The 16,326-nt window shown below is 47.3% G+C and overlaps 2 protein-coding genes across 2 annotated transcripts in view; both read right to left on the bottom strand.

Annotated features, from left to right (window-relative positions):
- Positions 1-1,542: 1,542 nt before the first annotated feature.
- Positions 1,543-16,326, bottom strand: LOC112414371 (transmembrane protein 39B). The gene is made up of 8 exons (XM_024766863.1): positions 16,308-16,326; positions 15,831-15,913; positions 15,632-15,715; positions 15,157-15,311; positions 7,876-8,212; positions 6,777-6,964; positions 3,362-3,482; positions 1,543-1,845 (listed from the first exon to the last, which is right to left on the bottom strand). The coding sequence occupies exons 2-8, from the start codon at positions 15,834-15,836 to the stop codon at positions 1,603-1,605; spliced, it is 1,134 nt and encodes a 377-aa protein (XP_024622631.1). The 5' UTR covers positions 15,837-15,913; positions 16,308-16,326; the 3' UTR covers positions 1,543-1,602.
- Positions 16,071-16,326, bottom strand: part of LOC112414405 (transmembrane protein 39B-like) — a 3,151-nt gene continuing 2,895 nt past the window's right edge. Inside the window, exon 4 of the mRNA XM_024766889.1 lies at positions 16,071-16,136. Within this exon, the coding sequence (XP_024622657.1) occupies positions 16,071-16,136 (66 nt within the window). The remainder of the gene's footprint in view (positions 16,137-16,326) is intronic.

The following is a 16,326-nucleotide window of genomic DNA, read 5'->3' as shown; positions in this document are numbered from 1 at the left end:
CCATCCATATTTGGGGAACCACATTCCCCCAAATATGCTCCTATCTTCTTTTGTGCCTTTGCATATGCTCTTTCCTCTGCTTGGAACACAATGCCCTCCCTTCCCCCTTGACTATGAGGTGAACTACTCACTTTCAAGACCGAATACAATTTTCACCTTCTTGAAAAAGCCTGTCTTTCCAGGCAGAGTCAGACTACCTGTCCTTTCTGCTCCCCGGTGCCCTGGACACACATTTTCCTCAGCAACTGGCAATCTAGGTTGTTCACAAGGTCTCTCTCTCTCCTGGTTGTCTATGAAGGGACAGTATCTTCCTCATCTTTGTTTCTGTCCCAGTGCCTGGCACAATGCCTGCCTCAGCAGAGGTACCACAAACATTTGCTGCAGTGTCTGCCTCCTGTACACCACCATTGGAGCATCTGCATAACTTGTAGCCAAACAAGGGCTCAGGGGACACGGGCAGACTATGACCATGTCTCCTCTCCTGCCAGCCCGAGCCCTCCATCCTATGCTCCACAGGAGCCAGGTGGCCTTCCAAGCGGCTTTGTTTCCATTCAAGCCCTTGGCCTTGCTCACACACCCTCCCTAGCCTAGAGCCATGGGTCCTCCCTGACCCAGTCCCTGCAGACCTTTCCAGATCCAGCCCACCTCCCCCCAACTTTCCTTATCTTTCTTGCTCTAGGAACTGCTTTCTGCTTACCTTCTCCAAATACCCCAGAATGCTACTGCTCGGCTTGAAGCGCCTTTACCCCCTCTTGTCCACCTAGGAAGTGGCCGATACAACTCAGACTATCCCCTCCTCCAAGAAGTCCAGAGAGCATTAAATGTTCTCTCCCCTGTGCTATTCTGTACCTTGTAACTGTTATACCCCTCCCAGTGTAGTGACTTGTTTGTTTCTGTGTCTTGGCATCTTCACCATGTACCTCAGCATCTGACACAGAGCAGGGTCTCAGTGACTGCGTGCTGGGAATCAGTACATCACATTCTGCTGGGATAGTAGTGTTATCTTTCAGAGGGTTTTGGGACCCAGCACTACCACTTCCTAGCTGTGTTACCTTGGGCAAGTCATGATAGATAGCTCCCTGAGCTCCTGTTTTCATCTATAGGAGTGACAGCACCTACCTCCTAGGGTTGTCATAAAAACTGGATTAAGACAAGGCCTGTCATACACGTAGAGCAGCCTCTGGCACACAGCGAGCATTCGGCCAGCAGCAGCTACCATGCTACGGTGACCTCGGGTGTCTCATCTTTTCTCCACTGGAGAAGGCAGAGCTCACAGGGGCCCCAGAAGCCACACATGGGGTGTCCTGGCCAAGAATCCCACACCTCTGCTCTCTGCCTGACAGGCAAGAAAAGGAGAAAGAAATACAGGACACAGGCTTATTGGGAGTATAAAAATAGGACTTTTTTTTTCTCCTCATAATCACATCAATTATCAAAGAAAAACAGTATGTAACAAAAATACAAAGCTCTGGTGGATTTTTTTTGTCTTTTTTTTTTTTTTTTTTTTTCCCCCCCCCCCCCCCCACCCATCCCTCCCCAACAGCCGCTTCCCAGGGAGCCCCTGGCTGAAGCCTGGATGCTGTCCCTGGGTCGCCCTGGGGCTCAGGAGAACCGGTGGTCTAGGTCCCTCTGGGGGTTGACCGAGTACGAGTAGGCCTTGCCCAATACCAGGCGGTCTCGCAGCAGCTTGAAGAAGGCGTAGTAGTTGCTGAAGAGGATGAGTGCCAGTGAGATGGTCTGGTGCCACTTATCAGAGGACATTAAGGAGTACAGCTGGTAGACGATGACAGCGCCCTCCAGCAGCAAAAGGATGTTGAGGATCCGCAGGGGTTTGCTGAAAAAGAACTGCCCAGGAAAGAGTAGGCATGGACTGGAAAGTGGGCTCCAGAAACCTGCCTCTTGGAAGGGGGTTCTGGGTAGGCCAGTGAAGGGGTCAAGCTCTTGGGCCCCATGCAGACTTGGGTGGGGAGGAAGACTTCGTAGGGCTGGGCGTGGACCTTGCCATCTCTCTGCCTTTGTTTGTGGTGTTCCTTCTGTCAAGACTACTGCTTCCCACAGAAGCTGTTTAAGATCCGGATCAAAAAAAAACAAAAAAAAGATCCGGATCAACTTCCACCTCCTCCCAGAAGCCTTTCTTGAGAAGTCCTACTTGTTCTCTCAAACTTTTGCTGGTCGAAAACCAACACCTTATTATATGTGACTTCCTGGGTACTGTCAGGCCTGAACAAAGTAGAATCTTATGACAGAGGCATGGAAAGTTATTATAGACTCTACAGCCTGAGTCATTTACTATTTCACGTGTAGCATCCCCCGCTAGGCCGGAAGCTTCCAGGGGACACGGAGACACATCACTCTTACCTGGTGTCTACAGGGCAAGGTAGAGTGTAGAGACTAAGAAAATTTTTCTGGTCAGTTTAAAAGAATGATCGTGTCCAGGGATCTTGATTCTGCAGGGGCCAAGGTACCTAAACCTCAAGAGCTGATTATAGGATGGCAGGAGAAGTGCCAGGATACAGGAGTCCGAGAGACCAGCACGCCAGGCTCAGCTCTGCACCTGACAGGCTGCAGGACCTTGGGCAAGTCCCTTCCCTGTCTGAACCTCAGGTTTCTCTACTGGGAAAAGAAGAGGTTAGCCCAGATCAATGATTTCTCAAACTGTGTTCCTCAGAGGCCCAGGTTCCAGGAGGTCTTTTAGGGGCTACCACAGTGGTCAGCAGGAAGTGAGGGGAGTTCCAACCCTTTCAAACAGAGCAGCGCCATGAAGTCCTATATACTGAACTTTAGTTTGACTGAGTTGGAGAAAAGGATTTTAACAGTAAAATAAGTAAATAAAATGGAAACCACCAGCCCAGATGATTTTGAGCAGCCCTTTCCATTGTACTGGGTCCATGAGTCATTACCATTAGTTCCCAAGTTTCCCAGTAAGGCACCCTTGGAACAAGTTAAACTCTCTAAGCTGATTTCAGTACCTGAAAACCAGGACAGCCCTGGTATTTCTTTCATACACAAGGTTCTGGTGAAGACTGAATGGGAGGGTGCATGGAAAGTGTTTACCACAGTGCCTAGCACACAGTAAGGAATGACGAGTGTAATTATTTTCACCACCAACAACCCCTCCTTTTGTTGTATCATCTTTTCTACCTCCACCCAATGTTTTCAAAGATCTGGTACCAAGTGAGCTACAGTTATGAAGGGATCATTTGTATGGCCATCCTTGGGCTGCACATGTGCATTGTCTTCTTTTGGATTTGGGAAATATCGAAAATAGCCGCCTCTTGCTATGACATCACCTTCCTGCCCAGCTGATCCTCCTGCCCTCTAGATCAGGCCCCACCCCTCCTTCCCAGGGTAGGAGACTCACGTGGAACCGGAAGTGGGAGACATCGGAGGGGATGGCCACGTTGTAGTGGCCCACTGCTTTGTAGACGTTCTTGCTGTGCTTCACCAGCACGCCCTGTGGCCACATGCACTCTTCAGTCCACCTGGAGGCACAGCCCGACAAAACCCCCTTATGCCCAGCTCACCCACACAAGGGGATGTGAGAAGACTGGGCATGGGGTGACCACCAGGGCTCTACTCCCATTTCTGTCACTTAGACACAATGACTTTCCTTTTCTGGGTCTTAGTTGCCTTTTCTGTAAAATGGGTAAGAACTGTAAGAAATTCACTGCACTGGGAGTCGGAAGGTTCAGGGCTGACATTCACGTCTCTGAGGGATTTCAAGAAAACCCTTTTCCCTCCCTGGGGTCATTTTATTCATCTAGCCTCCCAGCAGTCCACCACACAGCTGCCCGAGTGGTCTTTGTGAAACACCAAGCCAAGCCTGACTAGTCTCTCCTCAAAACCCTTTGAAGGCTTTCCGGTGCCCCTGGAGTCAAGTCCCCAACAATGTGTTATGGCCTCTGAGTCCCAGTGTGGCCTTCCATGACCCCCACCACATAGCGCCTGCTCAAGCCACCCAGAACTGCCTCTAGTTCCTCCAGCACACCTGACTGCTCCTGTCTCTTCATAAGGTGCTCACTCCAGCTGGGCTGCTCTTCCAGATGCCTTATCCCACAGAGTTCAGCATCTTTTAAATGCTCCCTGAATCTCCTGCTACCGGTCCACTTTCCCCAATGTGTTGTCACTTATTTATTTCCCTGTATCCCTCACTAGTCTGGGAGCACTGAAGGGAAGGGATGGTGTCCAATTCATTTCTGTGTCCTCGGAGCATGCCACAAGGCCTGGCACAGAGGCGCCCCAGAGAGCATGTGAATAAGGTTGTGGGACCAGTGAATTCTCTTCCATTGTTCTTTGAGATCTCCCAGGAAATATAAGGGTCCTGGGCCAGAGGACTGAGAATAACTGTCCACAAGAAGCTCAATCTCATGCTCCTGCCCTGTCGATTCCTTCATTTAAAAAACAGTTACCACGTCATATGCAACAACATGGATGAACCTCACAAACAATATGCTGAATGAAAGAAGCTGGACCCAAGAAGAATGTCTACTGTATGATTTAATTTACATGAAGCTGTAGAATAGGCAAAACTAACCTATGGTGAAATGAAATGAAAAGATGGTTGCCAGGGGGAGGGGGTCATTGGGAAGGGCCATAAGGAAATTTTCTGAGGGGCTGGAAATGTTCTGTATCTTGATGGGGGAAGGGTTACATGGGTGTGTATTCTTTATCAAAACTCAAGGAATTGTACACTTCAAGATCTGTGAATTTCACTGTATGGAAATCCTACCTTAAAAAAAGCTCACATACAAAAAACACAAAAAATTTGCTGTTGGACCTATCACAAGCCAGGCATTTGCCAGGAGTGAGGAGATGGCCGAGCGCTTGACAGACAAGGACCCTGACCTCCAGGAGCTTTAGTCTTGGAATGACAGGCAAGTAACTAAGCAAACACAGCAGAGGAAGAGCACAGGCAGGGCAGGGACACTGAACCTATCCTGGGTGGTCAGGAAAGTGTTCCTGGAGGATGCAAAGTGCTAAAGGATGAATAGGAATTAAACAGAAAAAGAAAATTGGAAAGGTCACTCCACGCAAAACATGCATCATAGGCAAAAGCCTGCATACAAAAGTACATACAGGGACGTCCCTGGTGGCGCAGTGGTTAAGAATCCACCTGTCAATGCAGGGGACATGGGTTCGATCCCTGGGCCGGGAAGATCCCACAAGCTGTGGAGCAGCTAAGGCTGTGCGCCACAACTACTGAGCCCATGCGCCACAACTACTGAGCCCATGCACCACAACTACTGTGCCTGCACTCTAGAGCCCGCGAGCCACAACTACTGAAGCCTGTGTGCTTAGAGCCCATGCTCCGCAACAAGAGAAACCACTGTAATGGGAAGCCCGAGCACCACAACGAAGAGTAGCCCCCGCTCGCCACAACTAGAGAAAGCCCCTGCGTAGCAACGAAGACCCAATGCAGCAAAAAAAAAAAAGAACATACAGAATTGGAGGATCCGAAGAGGCTGGGTCTGGCTAGAGCAGAGTATGAGTTGGGGCATGGGAAGAGACAGAGCAGAAAGGCTGGTAGGAGTCAGTTCATCACGGGAAGCCACGTGAAGGAGCCTGGATCTTACCTGAGGACCATGGTGAGCCATGGGCAGGTTTATCCTCATATTCAGCCATGTACTCTCTTTCTACTCCCCCCTCCCCTCAGAGCCTTAGGCTAAGCCAAGCCCCACTTCAGACCATTTGGCAATATCCATCCACTCTCTGGACCACCTGGACAGAGCCTGAGAGGGACCCTGACTGGCATGGAGGGCCAACATCAGGAGGCTTGGCCTCTGCGGCCTCCCTTCGCATCTCTGTGGGCCTACCTCTACAAACCTGTCCTAGGGGCCTCTTCTCGGCTGGGCCTTGTGCTGGGCCCAAGACTCAGATGTGATTCAGAGATGGTCCCAGCCTTGAGGAGCTTCCAGTCTAATGGGGGAATACAGGCAGGAAAATTAGCATAACTGGGGTAAAAAGACGGTGATGAAGGGCTGTAGAAATGCTAGGCACCAGGAAGGATGGGTCAGGCTGAGGGGAGGACAGTCCAGCCCCTCAGGGCTCCTGAGCAGGGTGTCTTCTGCCTCTGCTCTGAGTGCAATGCCATCCCGCAGCTGGGCCTTTTTCACCCCACTCATCCTAATTCTTTGTGTACACGGCTATCACCCGCACCAGACTGTAACTCCTCAAGGCGTCTCATCTTAGCCATTTCCTCCCTGTGGCTTTTCTTCCCTGGCCAGGGTATGTCATCAACTAACACAGCACCATACCCTGTTACCAGACTGATGTTTCTAAGGCACACCTTGGAATGGGTCCCTCCACTGTTCAAAACCCTCCATAGCTCCCCTCTGCCTATAGGTCAAAGTCCAAGCTCCTTTGTCCAATACACAGCACCAGGCCTGGGACAGCTTAGGTAGAAGTAAATGCTTTCTGAAAGAGTAGATTAGCCAATGATTGGATGGATGAGTGAGTGGAAGGAGGGAAGCAATGAGTGAATGCATGAGCAAATCAGCCAATGAGCAAGTACCTGAGTCAGTGAATGAGAAAGTCAATGAGTCTATGAATTTACCACCTGCCTTCCTCCCATCTTTAAGACACTGCAAGTTACCCAAGGACAGGAGACATGTCCTTCCTGGGCCCTGCCATATCCCACTCTGGCCACAAGGCCTAGCATACAAGACATGCTCAATAACTATTTGCTGATCGAATGAATGAGTTGATGAGCAGGGAGGTGAGTGACTCCAGACACTGACCAGGGGGGGCTGGGGTCGAGCAGAGAAGGGCAGACTCACGGGTGCTGCAGTACATTGGAGCACAGTGCTGGGTCAACCTTCTGCCAGCAGCCCAGGTGGGCAGCGGCCTTATGCAGCAGGTCGCAGTAGCTGGCAGGCAGCAGGTGCTGCATGAGGATCACCGAGGTGCTGATGGACACCAGCAGGAAGAGCTCGCAGGACCAGCGCTTGTCATAGTAATGTGTGTTCTGGGGGCAGCGGGAGGTGGGTGAGACCTTGGACACCCATAATGGCCTCACTCCCTCCCCCATCCCTGATTCCATCTGTCTCAGAGATCAAGACAGCCCTAGAGAGACCTCGGGGTGGCCTGAGACGAAGGACTGAACACCTAACAAAGGTGGCTTAATCATGGGCTTAAACCCTATGCCCACTACTCAGTTTTCTACAAAGAAAAATTATTCCCACTCTGAGCCAGAGAACAGGCTCTGGGGTTCAACAGAAATGAGTTCAAATCTTGCCTCTGCTGCTTAGTCACTATGTGACCTTGGGCAAGTCATTTCACTTCTCTGGGCTAGCTTCCTCATCCGTTAAATGAGGATAATATGAGTAACCACCTCTGAGAGGCGTGAGGAGGATTATAATACTCATCAAAGCTCTAGCAGGTTGTAGGTGCCCAACGGACATGAAGTCCTCTCAACCCCCAATCATTCAGTGCAGCCCATCCTCAGAGAAATGTGTCAAGCCAGCTGGGGAGGTACCTTCCCACATGGCCATACAAGCCAGAGAGAGAGCACAGGCCTTTGGAGTCCCTCAGATCTGGATGAGTCCTGCCTTTCGAACTTAATGACAAAGCAGGACACTGTGACGTGCCTGTGCCAAAACCGCCACACTGAAACACCAAGTCACCGCCTTCCGTTACCAAGTATTACAAACAACAATGCCATGTCCCCCTTGCTGGCTGGGTGACCTCGTGCGGGCCACGTCCATTCAGCAAGCCTTGTTTTTTCCACTCTAAAATGAAGGCAGGAGTCACTCTGGCCCTCAAGAGCACATATGGGAATCTCATCAAGAGCAGCAGAGTTATTTATGCGAGCAAGAGGGCTCCTGGGGGGCAGGCAGCAGGGTGAGGCCCCTTTCCTCCCTGGGTCAAGCTACGCACCTTCACGAACCAAACAGGCACAAAGGCCACGTAATAGGCGCTCAGCATGGAGCTGACCAGCACCTCCTTCATGCGCCAGTTGAAGTCCATCTTGAGGAACTCCACCTCACTGCGGATGAGGCTGGGCGACAGGCAGCAGGCGTGGGTGGGCATGGCGTCCGGGCCGTACAGCTGCCGCGTGTGCTGCTTCCACGTCTCCCGCAGTGTCAGCAGGTAGTCCCGGCTCCGTGCCAGGCCACTGACCGCCTCCCGGGGACCCATGGAGGCCATGTGGCTGAAGAGGTTTGTCTTGCGGAGGTCACAGTTCAGCTGCAGGAACGGAATGTACATCCCAAACCTGCTGGGGAAGACAGTGGTGAGGGCAGGCCTGCCCAAGGGCCAGGATCCCAACTCTTAACCACCAAGAGCTAAAGCCCACCTGGGCTTTAGCTCTCCTGGCTGTTCAGAGGGGAGACTCTACCGGTCCCTCTAGCCATCCAGCCTCCCAGCCAATGATCAGTCATTCAACCCATGTATTAGCACTAAGTGCGTGCCAAGCACTGTGCTGAGCGGCAGGTATACAGTAGGAAGCAAGACACGAGTCCCGGCCCTCACAGACTATTGCTGCCTAGCAGTCATCTTAACAGTCCACATTCACTGGGCACAACCAGTGCTCCAGATACTGTACTAAGTGCTTTACATGCATTCTCTTCTTTTGTTTCTCTTAACTCTGTGTTAGGTACTGTTAGTTTGTGCCCTTTTCAGCTGAGGAAGCTTTGACTCAGACAGGTGGAGTGGATTCCGAAAGCTCACACAACTAGTAAGGAAGTAATAGAGCTGGGATTCAAATCCAGAACTGTCTGGCACCGGTGATCAAGACAGATACTCAGCAAATACTACCAAGTAATTCACTAACTGAAAATATACATGGGGAAGAGATATGGGAACATATGTATATGTATAACTGATTCACTTTGTTATAAAGCAGAAACAAACACACCATTGTAAAGCAATTATACCCCAATAAAGATGTTAAAAAAAAAGAAAAGAAAAGAAAATATACATGGTACCACAAAGGAGAGGTAGACATTGTCATGGGTGCACATGGGGGCAGCTCTTTAGCTTGCAGAGGAGGACAGTTCAGGAACAATATTTATTGTGTGTCTATTATGTGCCAGGCACTGAAATGGGCCCTTGAACAGTACAAACCACTTCCCCTGAGGAGTACCCCTAGGTCAGGGCTGGAGCTGATTAGTTAAGAGATAGAGTGTGTGGCTGATATCATTTAAGGAGAAAACTAGACAGACCCATAGCCCAGAAGAGTAGATCATTAAAGTGGGTAAGTGCCAAGCACAGTACGTGGAACGTCATGATAGGTGCTCTTGACAGGCATTCCTTGTTATAGCTTAGGGCCTCTCAATTTCCCCAGGCCCTCAGACGTAGCTCCAGGAGGGTCCCTGAGCTGCTGCCAGGAGCCAGACCCAGTGAGAATCCTACATTTTCTTAGCTATAGTAATGTCCTCTTTCTTTATTCTGAACTTCCAGGAAGGGAAATATGAGTGTTCTTGGGCACTCATATAATTAGCCTCTTTGGGTTTTTGCTTTCTGGCCTATAAAATGGGAATGTTTCCACTTCTCCTAGGGTAAGGTTCAAGTAAGATACCTTAGAGAATTCTGGTCAAGAGCATAACCTTTGGGGTCAAATAGGCTAGGATTAAAATCCCAGCTCTGCCACTTACTAATGCTGTGATTTAGGGCAAGTTATATAATCTCTAAGAGCCTCAGTTTCCTTAACTTGCCTTAAGTTACCTAGCTTGTACTGATTCTCTATGCTCAGTCAGACATTATGCTAGTGTTTTTATAAATACTCTCTTTTAATCTTTGCAACAATGCCCAGCATGGTGTCTGGCCTAAAGTAGATCAATACAATTTTGTTTAGAAAAGAAAGAGGTCAATGATTCTGTGGGACAGAAAAGAACACTGAAATGGGATTCCCAAAACACTTTTCAGGGCACTTGGTGGGAATGAGGGCGTGGGGCACCTACATGAACATACAAGGGCTTCAGACTCAACCTTAAGGAAAAGTACTTAAGAATCTTCTTGGCTTTCCCACTACGAAGGACTGCCGATACAATTAAATTATTTGATAACAGCGAGTAGCTGCTCTGACAGGTCACAAGTTAGAAACAACTTCACATGCAAGATGGCAGATCCTCTTTCATCCTCTCCATCCTAGATGTGACAGTATCAATGTAGAAAGTAAATAAATAAAAGTAGAAAATAAATCCATATCAGCAAAGAGAATGGGAGTGAGGGTTATCAGTACATAAGTGATTCTGACAAATTTCCATCTGCAGATGGAAACATGTTGACAGATGAGGAGGTCATCATCTAGAGTAGCGCAGTCCAATAGAAATACGAGAGTCACACATGTAATTTAAAATTTTCTAGTAGCCGCATTAAAAAAAAAGGAGAAATTAATTTTAATAGTCTATTTTACTTAACCCAGTATAGACAAAATATTATCGTTTCAATATATAATCATTATTTATGAATGAGATATTTTACTTTCTTTTTTCGTACTAAGTCTTCAGAATCCAGTGTACGTTTTACACTAACAGCACATTTCAGTTAAAACTAGCCTATTTCAAATGTTTAATAACAATAGGCAGCTAGAAGTTACTAAACTGGATAGCGTAGGTCTAGAATGTGCCATGAGAGGGTTACAATGGGGGTAGGAGCTTATCTGCCCAGAGTGGCCCAAGAGAGACTGGCTTGAAGTGGGCACATTTGATAGAGGGTAGAAGTGAGAAGCAGGGCTGAACAAACGGGATTAAACACAGATCTGTATTCATTTATGAGTCACTCCCTTTCTCCTACAAACCTGACACAATCTGCCCTGAAAGATTCTTCTCTAAAGAAACTGAATAAACTGAGGATAACTGAGGTCTCTAATGGGGGCACCCTAGAGTAATACCCCCCTCCCCTTTCTGGTCTATGGGTGCCCACAGCTTGACAATTAGCACCTCACTCACTCTTCCTAAAGCAAAGTCTACCAGTCAGTGTGCCCTGCCCACATACTTGGAATCCCCAGTCAAACCTCCCATTCACATATACAATGGCAGAGGGAGAGAAAGTGCATTCCAAGCCACTCAGTCCTCCACTCTTAAATGTAAACAGACAACCAAAGAAACTAACTACACTTAGAAAACTAGCAGCATGAAACAGAAAAATTGACCCAGTGGAAAGACAAAATTGAGGGAAGAGATCTTTAAAAGAGATCTCTTTTAAGAGATCTTTAAAACAAGAACAGAATGCTATGAGAAAAGAACAATCAGAAATCCAGAAAGAGGACTTAGAGATGAAAAATATGACTGCTGAAAAAAATCTCAATAAAAAAGCTGGAAGATGAAGTTGAGAAAATCCCCCTAAAGATAAAGTAAAAAGAAAGAGAAAAAGATAGATAGAGAAAGAGAGAGACAGAGTCAGAGAGAGAAAGAAAGAGGGGAGGGAGGGATGGAGGGAGAGGAAGAAAGGGAGAAAGATGAAAAATATGAGGGAAAATATAAGAGAAACAGATGACCAATCTATGAGGTCTACCATCCGACGCAGAGAAGTCCCAGAGAGGACAGAAAAAATGGAAGGGAAGACATTATCAAAGAAATAATAGAAGAAAATTTCCCTGACCTGAAGAAATACACAAATCTCCAGGTTAAAAAAGTCCTAGAGTACTGATAAGATGAATGACAAAAGTTCCATATCAGACACATTCTTGTGAAATTTCAAATAATCAAAAGATAAACAGAATGCTCCCAAAAGCTTTCAGAAAGGAAAAAACAAGTCATCCACAAAGTAACTGGAATCAAACTAGCATCAGACTTCTCATTAGAAACACTGGATGCTAGACACAATGGAGCAACATCTTCAAAATCCTGAGAGAATATGAATTTGAACTTAGAAATCGACATTTGGCTGAACCATCAATCAAGTATGAGGGCAGAATAAAGACATTTTCAGACATGCAAGGACTAAGACTGTATATACCTCCCATATACCCCTTGTTAAGAAAATTACCTCATAATGCACTCCAGCAAAATAAGGGAGAAAACCAAGAAAGAAGAAGACACAGGATCCAAGAAACAGTGGATCCAACCCAGGAGGGCAGGAAAGGAAGTCCCAGGCTGAGAGCTGTATAGCAGGCTTAAAGAGCAACCACTCCAGACTGGAGCAGGAGGATGGAGGGCTCCAGGAGGGATGTCTTTGGAGGGAAAAATGGACTCCAGGCAACAGGTAGTATGACTGACAGGCTGGATAAACTTGAGGATATGTTGAAGGCCCATCATTCTTTTGTCAACAAGAAAAAAGAAAGGCAATTAGAAACTCCAAGAAAAATAAAAAGCTATATAAGAAAGTTACAATCTAAATATGAAGCAAACTAAAATGTGGCATGGTTTTAAGCAATTGATGGAATATAAGAAAAGAGAAACCATTTGACCTTGACACTAGGAACATTCTTATTTTAAGAGGCCCAAGATTATAATTCAGTAAATATAGAGAAGGAATATCATCTATGCATACTACTTGGTCCTGCAGTGAATAATATTTTCATACTCACAATAATATCAAGGCCACTTATTGGTTTTTAATTTTTAGAATTAGCCTTAGACAAAGAATGGAAGACTTAAATGTGGCTATATAGGAGAATATGAATGTCAAGCATGACAATATAAGAGTACAGCTGCCAGGAAGTGATAGGAGGAAGAGGGGAGGAAAAGCCAATGGACAGGGCTCCTAATATTATGTTCTTACATAAAAGGGATTAAGACACTGACTATTGTTGATGGAATAAAAAACACAGGCATACTCATATTATTGAAAAAGAGGCCCAACAGAAAATTAAAAATAATAACAATTATCAAATACTAGGAACAGTACGGATGGAAGGTGAAGTAAATCTTCATCTGTCAATGCAGGGAATCAATGTATATGTGCATGTGTGCGTGTGTACGTGTGTGTGTGTGTGTGTGTGTGTGTGTGTGTGGTATGCTTGTATATGCACAGAACATTCATTTCCAGGATATACAAGAAACCAGAAACATGGCGGTTACCTCGTGGTGGTTAGGTTCCCTTCCTTCTAAGAGTGGAAGGGAAACTGGGTAGCTGGGAGACAGGAGTCAAGGGAAGAATTTTTCATTCTACGCTCTTTTACCTGTTTTTCAGTTTTAATGATGTGAACCTATTACCCAATTATAAAATCAATAAATAAATGTGTAAAGAAATAAACAAAAGCATAAGGATATTAAAATTATGGAGGTAACTCAGAGAACACTTAAAACCAGAAACAGTAAAAGAGGTTGCTTTTGGGCTTCCCTGGTGGCGCAGTGGTTGAGAGTCCGCCTGCCGATGCAGGGGACACGGGTTCGTGCCCCGGTCTGGGAAGATCCCACATGCCACGGAGCGGCAAGGCCCGTGAGTAAAAAAAAAAAAAAAAAAAAAAAAAAAAAAAAAAAAAGAGGTTGCTTTTGAGAAGTGGGACTAAAAATCTGGAGGGTGGGGTTAAAGGCTGTTTCTCATCATAAGCTTTTTTTTTTTTTCTTTTGGCCACACCACACCTCGTGGGATCTTAGATCCCTGACTAGGGATCGAACCCGCACCCTCGGCAGTGAAAGCACGAAGTCCTAACCATTGGACCACCAGAGAATTCCCATCATCAAGTTTTTTAGCACTATTGAATTTGATTTTTTTATGATATACGTGTCTTATATTAATAAAAATTTAAAGATTAAATAATATAAAATAAAGCAAAATATGAACACTGGGTGATGTCTGAGTAGTCACCAGAAAGTGTCAAATTAAGGCAACTGTTGACATTTCTAATCAGTACAATCTTGGAGGGCCATTTGTTGATATCTATCAAAAATGTAAAACATACCTTTTGGTGCAATAATTCTACTTCTGGGAATCTGTTGTACAGAAATTTTGGACAAGTGTGCAAAGATGTATGCAAAAGAATGTTCCCTGCCTCATTGTTTCCAATAGGGAAAAGCTAGAAACAACTCAAAAGCCCACCAACAGAAGACAAACAAAACAAATTGTGGAAAGTCTATTCAATGGAATATTATGAGGCCATTTAAACAACTGAGGCAGACCCATATATACTGCCATGGGAAAATATCCAAGTTATACGACTATGTGAACGTGTAATAAATTATACATTATCATGCATAGAGATTAACCCTATTTTTCTGTTTTTAAAAAATGTATATGTGTGGGTACTTGTACAGAAAAAATTTAGAAGGACATGCTGCAAGATAATGGTTTTCTGGAGGACTGAGATTATGTGGGACTTCCATTTACTATGTTAAAAGCTTCTGTAAAGTTTAATATTGTTACGTGACACATGTATCACTCTTTTAATTAAAAACTAGTTATAACTAAAGCAAGTGTGATTTGGCTCCTACCATGACAGTGACCTTTTGATCACGCAGGGGAGAGACGAGTGTCCAGTTCTGAAGCTTCCCAGGGAACTGAGGTGACCCAGCCTGAGGAAGTTCATGACTCAGAAAGCCCAGGGGTTGGGAAATGACTGTTAATGCCCAGGCCGCCAGCAGCCTGCCCCAGAAACAGCCAGAGTGGACATCTTGCCAAAGCTCTCCCCAGTTCTAGTCCAGAAAGGGGCAGGCCTGTGCTCCTCCCAGACACTATCTTTCCATCCTCAACAATCTGGGTTCTGGCAAGACGGAGGAAGTGAGTGAGCAAAGCAGACACACAGACAGACATACAGATATGCATGTGAAGATACACACACACACACACACACACACACACACACACACACACACACGCTTCATGCACAGACACCCACACAGAAACATGCGTGCACCCAGGTGCTTGCAAGCATACATACCTGGGGGAGGCACCGAGAGACTACATAAACACTAAGATATGCAAAGAGACAGAAAAAGAGAAAGAACCAGAGAGAGAGGAAAGGAAGAGAGAGGAAGATGAAGCCCGTGCATACCCCCTCAGGAGCTGTGGGATATACACTCAGATCTGAGTCCCCTTCTGACCTCCCCCTTGAGGGCACCTTGGGGAAATTATGCCTGCCGTCTCAGTTTCTGCTCCTGCAAAAGAAAGCTAATCGTCCTGATCTCAGGATGATATTGTCAGACAATGTGAGAGGGTACTGTTGCTGCCTGCCTGTGAGTCTACTGGGTACAGGGACCCAGTGCCCAGCCACACTCAGGGCAGAGGTCAGGAACAGGTGCTGGGCAGTGAGGGGGTGGAGTGAGGGGTACTCACGGATAGCAGAGGAACAGGAGGTTCAGGAAGGAGTAGGTCCTGAAGAGGTGGATGAGGGAGCGGCACAGACTCCAGCCTGTTGCCGTGAGAACGGTGAAGCGGGTGAGGAACAGCATGATGGAGCGAAAGAGGGAGACCTTCCCCCTCTGAGAAGCCTGGGTCAGGGCGAGATAGGACGGGATGGGGCCTTGGATGGAGGTCATGGGGGCTGTGCCCAAATCCCACCCAACATGGCCCGTGATCCCGCCCGGGGAAACGTGGGGCAGCAGGCTGGGCAGAACCTGGCAAGGTGAATCCTTTCCCTCGACGCCCAGGAAACTCCAAGAGCCGATGGGGATGTAATACTCTTCAACCAAGTTCAAAGGGAGCCCCAAGGAAATGCCTCAGGGTTGAAGGGCTGGGCACACCTCCTTGGTACCCCCATGGGTAAAGGGGAGTCCCAGAGTTCCCCAGCCAGCCTCTGGGACCCAATCACCTCCTTCACGATGGACCCAATGAAGCGGCGGCCCAGAACAATGGTGGTCACCATCAGCAAGTTGAAGTCGATCAGGTGGAAATTCTGTCAGGGGGCAGAGGCTGGGGGTCACGTGGGTCCCCTGCCCATGTACGGGCTTTTCGCATACCCACCTCCCCCTGCCCAGTCCTTTCCATCAGGACTGTCCCCACTCTCTGACCTTCATAGGCCTCCAGCTGAGTCAGACCAGGAAAATACCTAGAGGAGTAGAACAGGACCCAGAGGAGGAAAGTGGGACAGTCCCTGGAGACAAGAGAGTGGTGTGTGAGCCCTCTTGCTCTGATCACCCATGCCCCTGCCCCTGCACCTCTCCTTCTGCACAGAGCTCTTTCCTCTCCTTGAAATAGCCATGTATGCCTGTGACTCACCTCCCCCGCAGGACTTAAGACTCTGTGCTCCTTTAGACAAAATCTGAGTCAGATTCATCTCTGCTACCATTACACTGTGCAGTGTGGTGCTGAGCACACTAGGGGTGAGCGTTCAGGAATCATCAGTTTCCTGTTCTTTTTATACCTCTCATGCCCAGCATGAGGCCAAACACACAGGGTTCTGCGTAAGCTATGCTAAACTAAAACCAAACCTGTCACTCACTCACACACACACACACACACACAGCGGGTCCTAGCTGGGCACCTACCAGGGAGGTGAGGGAGGGC

Source organism: Neophocaena asiaeorientalis, unplaced genomic scaffold (assembly GCF_003031525.2).
Source record: "Neophocaena asiaeorientalis asiaeorientalis breed wild unplaced genomic scaffold, Neophocaena_asiaeorientalis_V1.1 scaffold79, whole genome shotgun sequence".
Lineage (NCBI taxonomy): Eukaryota > Metazoa > Chordata > Mammalia > Artiodactyla > Phocoenidae > Neophocaena > Neophocaena asiaeorientalis.
This window is presented reverse-complemented; position numbering and strand designations above follow the sequence as displayed.